At 34.5% G+C, this 4,199-nt stretch overlaps 1 protein-coding gene across 3 annotated transcripts; it reads right to left on the bottom strand.

The window, feature by feature from the left end:
• Positions 1-283: 283 nt before the first annotated feature.
• LOC111378147 lies at positions 284-4,199 on the bottom strand. Of its 3 annotated transcripts, XR_002699818.1 has the most exons (4): positions 3,655-4,199; positions 1,577-3,381; positions 1,313-1,497; positions 284-622 (listed from the first exon to the last, which is right to left on the bottom strand). XR_002699818.1 is itself a non-coding variant. In XM_023001316.1 (3 exons), the coding sequence occupies exons 1-2, from the start codon at positions 3,962-3,964 to the stop codon at positions 1,334-1,336; spliced, it is 474 nt and encodes a 157-aa protein (XP_022857084.1). In that variant the 5' UTR covers positions 3,965-4,199; the 3' UTR covers positions 284-622; positions 1,313-1,333. The 3 variants fall into 3 exon arrangements, 1 of the variants encoding a protein (XP_022857084.1); XR_002699817.1 differs by having other exon boundaries at positions 1,313-3,381; XM_023001316.1 differs by lacking the exon at positions 1,577-3,381.

The raw sequence follows: 4,199 nt of genomic DNA, 5'->3' as shown, positions 1-4,199 counted from the left end.
CCTAATTCAAATTTTATCTCCAATGAGTTTTACAAATATTTCAAATTTCATTGCTAGTGTATATTTAATGAAAATAAAAAAAATTTGAGAGAGAGAGAGAGAGAGAGAGAGAGAGAGAGAGACCATTTTTCCCCCCCAAATATTACATAGGTAGATGATATGGTATCCTAGTCTATTAGGATTTGGAAAACATCTACAGCATTCATATGGATAAACTCTCATTGTTCGTGGACAATCACGACTTGAAAAGAATGAAAAGTCTTTATGTTAGATATTTATCTAATAATCAAAAAGTAAATAAGATTATTCAGTAGTGAATTTCCAAAAAGTACAAATTTATTGTCAAGAAAGTGAGAACGTTTTCCAAGGACAAATATTTTATGAAGTATCGATAAAATATTGAACATGATCACTCACAAGCAAGATAAAGAAAACACACTATAGTTACATGAAACCCTCAAAAAGCACAACTACTTCTAAATCATATCACACAGTAGCACCTAATTATTGATGCAGTAAAAAAGCACTCTAATGTCCATATTCACTTTTGACAAGCAAAACAGGCAATATTTAGAAAGTCCACCTTGATAAGCCTCCTCTTTTTGTTGATTTGAAGTTACCACTGACAAATAAGACAGATAAACAAAATTAAATGAATCAAATGCTTTAGTATCATGACACTAATCATCAATGGGTTCTATCAATTTAGCCCATATTTGGTGAAGATTAAAATCGGATTTATAGTAAATTTTGATAAATGTTAATGAAATGTGCAATTGAAAAATTATGAGTCACATAATATATGTGATTTAAATTAGTTGTTGAATTTACTTTGATTAAAATCTGAATTTTAATTTTTTGCCAAATAGGGGCTTAAACTCAAATAGATACACAAAGCATTAGCTATTATTTATTTTTGTAATAGATGGTTATCAAAATATATAAGTAAGTGCATGATGCATACTCGTGCAAAACAATCCTAACGTCTTGAATTATGAATGACTTTGGTTCAAAAACTCTTATCCATCTTTTTGTGTTTGGTAATCTTGACTGGATATAGCAACTAAAATTTTTGTAACATATCCCTCAATTATAATCAATATCGTCTATTCCAATTAATTAAGTTATTAAGCTTTGGGTTTGAATTATGAATTTGCGTAAAAGAGAAATTTTGGATTATTTTAAATTTTAAATTTATATCTTAACAATATTGTACTGAAAATAAAAGAGTCTTTCAATATTTTATCGCAAGGAAAGAAGAAAACAAGGAAGAAACTGTATAAACCATGATAACTAGAGAGTGCACACTAACCTCTTCAATACTAGTCTGACTTCAAGGCTCCACCATTATTTCACGTAGTCTCTCCGGAACATTTAAGTCCTTTTGGTAGCACACGAACTTGCAAAGGTTTGGCATCCCTGTTTGATCCACAATCAACTCGGGAATTTTTGTTCCGTCAATTTCCAACACTTGAAGCTCTGGAAAGCTGTTTGCTCCTGAGAAATCCAGCATTGAGTTGCTGTACGTACAGTAGAACAAACTAAGGATCTCTAGACTGGGTAGTTCTTTTAGTACCTTCATTGGATCCTCAGTGAATATCATATCTGAAGGTTAAGGTAGATGAGGTTTGGAGGGAATTCAATGGTGTCAAGTGTACATCGAAAATCACGACTTAGTGCCAGATTCAACTTAGCAAGATAGTCATAGTGGGACAGGTTTAACCTCTTAAGCTCCGGAGTGTTCAAGAGCAAGTGTTGGAGCTTCTCCAATATGGGTGTTTTACCAGATATTACATCTATAAGTTGGTCATTAATCTCATATAAACCCAACTCTCTCAAGTTGGAGAGTTTTTGTAATGAGCTAGCTCTCAAAATGGTACCAGACACCCAATATAAAGTTTCTATGTTTAGTAAATACACCTCATCTCTGACATTCAAAATTGTGCTTGTGTTATACTCAAACCTATAGTCAAGGAAACATAGTAAATGCTTCAAATTCTTCGTCCTGAAAATAGTTCTTGGAAAAATATCAAATAGTGCTTGACTAGCATCCAGTGTCACCAATTTCTTGAAGTTCCTTATGGTTGAAGGCATCCTTTCAAACTTCCCACTCAACTTAAGGTAAGTCAAGCTACTTAGGTTTCCTATCTCATTAGGAATCAAAGACCATTCTTCCAAGTTATTGAAATAGAACAAGGTACGAAGTTTTGGAGTTTTAGAATTTGAAAAAGAATATTGACTGGTGTTGTCAATGGTAAGCCTACGAAGAGTTGAAAAAGAATTAGAGTGTATATCATGATGTGTACAAAAGAAATTGTTCTCCTTGGCTATTTTGATGCAAAGAACTAGTAGAAGATCATGAATGCCACAACGTTTTACACTTCCATCAAAATTTCTCATAGAAACTTGAATTAAATTTCTATCACTTAAGATTTCTAATTTAGCTGCCGCAATGTCATCAGGATTTTGATTTCCGTCATCCCGGATCAATTTCTCGGCAATCCAAGCCTTGGTCAAATCAGACACAGAAATTTCTTCATCTTCGGGGAAGAGCCCAAAGTAAAGGAAAAAAGGCCGCAAGTCAGGAGGTAAATCTTTGTAACTCAGAGACAAGATTTTTGAACAATTATTTTCAGTACTGGTGCTCAAGATTTTAAGCACCTCATTCCATGCATGTTTATTTCTTCTTCTCTGCCGCAACATGCCCACCGCTACCACAATTGCCAATGGAAACCCACCACATCTTTCTACTATCATCTTAGCGATATCTTCCAATTCTATCGAAGGAAGTATCTCATTCGTATTTCCTGAAGAAGATTTCATCAGCTTGAAGAAGAGTTCCCAGCTCTTCTCTTTATCTAAGAGTTTTAATTCATTCAAAGAGCTTTCACCACCTATATATCTGCCCACATCAGTACGTCGAAAAGTAATGATAATTCTGCTACCATTTCTTGAGTTCATGGGGATAACGTTCTTTAAGTCATCCCATGCTTCAGTTGTCCAAATATCATCTAGAAAAATTAAGCACCTATTTTCATTGAGCAGAGAACGCAAGTTGACCTCCAAATCTTCATTCCTCTTTTCCTTTTCAAGGCCAACTTGCTTTGCTATTTCAAGTAGAAGGTCTTGGACTCTAGGCTCATTTGAGACAGACTACAGCAGCAGAAGTAAACTCATTTCGCATATCTGTATATATTTTTTTACAAATTGTAGTTTTACCCACACCTGCCTCCCCTACAACACATATCATTTTACACGCTGAGTTTGAGTTCGTCAATTTTCCCTTGAATTCCTGGAATGTATCTTCACGACCAACAATTATTGAATCTGTGGCAACTAAGAATTTTTTTCTTCGATCCCATACGTCCATATCTGCATTACCTGTTCGATTTAATGTGGTTCATAGTCATAAGATATTTGGTTTAATTATTACAAGTTACAAAAAACATAATTATTTGGGAATCTACCATAGAAGCTCTTTCCTACTGATTGGACAAAGAAAAATAGCCCTCTTTCTCATATTTATAGAAGACTGCAATTTAGAGATCTTGATTTTTCATATTTATGTTTCTTTGCCAAAAAGGGAAAGAATAAAAATCACAGAATATAACATGTATAGATTTATATTGATCTAAATGGATAAAATCAGCATACCTCCATCCGTATCCAGATTAATACGGCATCTTTCTCTAGTGGCTTCAATTTCTTGGGCCCGTCTCTTGATTTTCTCAATTTTCAGGGCAAAGGTATTTTTAGTGAAACCATAACATAGTATACAAGCAGCATGCTTAACAAATCGAAATGGACCCTTTCCCTTGTGTGATTCAATCTCTGGAAGGGAAGTATCAAAAATATCCTCGATGTCCAGAGCAAGCTCTTTCATGTCAATTATCAAGTTAGCAACTTCATGGCTTCCACCTTGCTTCGACTCAGCATCTTTGAGACATGATTTGAAGTGTCTCATTTGTCCTTCAATCCATTCTATGTCTTCCTTCAATCTATACAAGCGTGAGCTGTTTCGACAATTAGATTGGCGCCTATTTGTACTGCTTGGTTAATGACTGCTGTAAGTGCTGCTGACTCTGCCATCTAATCTCCTTCTCTCTCAAATTCAGATGTGAATCGAATGAAACTCAAGATTGTAGTGAGTAGTGGGAGATGATCGGAGTGGAATGAATATCTGTATACATTAATATAGT

Source organism: Olea europaea, unplaced genomic scaffold, assembly GCF_002742605.1.
Source record: "Olea europaea var. sylvestris unplaced genomic scaffold, O_europaea_v1 scaffold1777, whole genome shotgun sequence".
NCBI lineage: Eukaryota > Viridiplantae > Streptophyta > Magnoliopsida > Lamiales > Oleaceae > Olea > Olea europaea.
This window is presented reverse-complemented; position numbering and strand designations above follow the sequence as displayed.

What these genes read in the sequence shown, in the direction of transcription:
- LOC111378147 (XM_023001316.1), bottom strand. Translation starts at nt 3,964, where the DNA reads ATGAGACACTTCAAATCATGTCTCAAAGATGCTGAGTCGAAGCAAGGT. An exon ending in TAATCTGGATACGGATGGAG is followed by an intron (nt 1,498 to 3,654) that starts GTATGCTGATTT and finishes TGGATTTCTCAG; the next exon opens with GAGCAAACAGCTTTCCAGAG.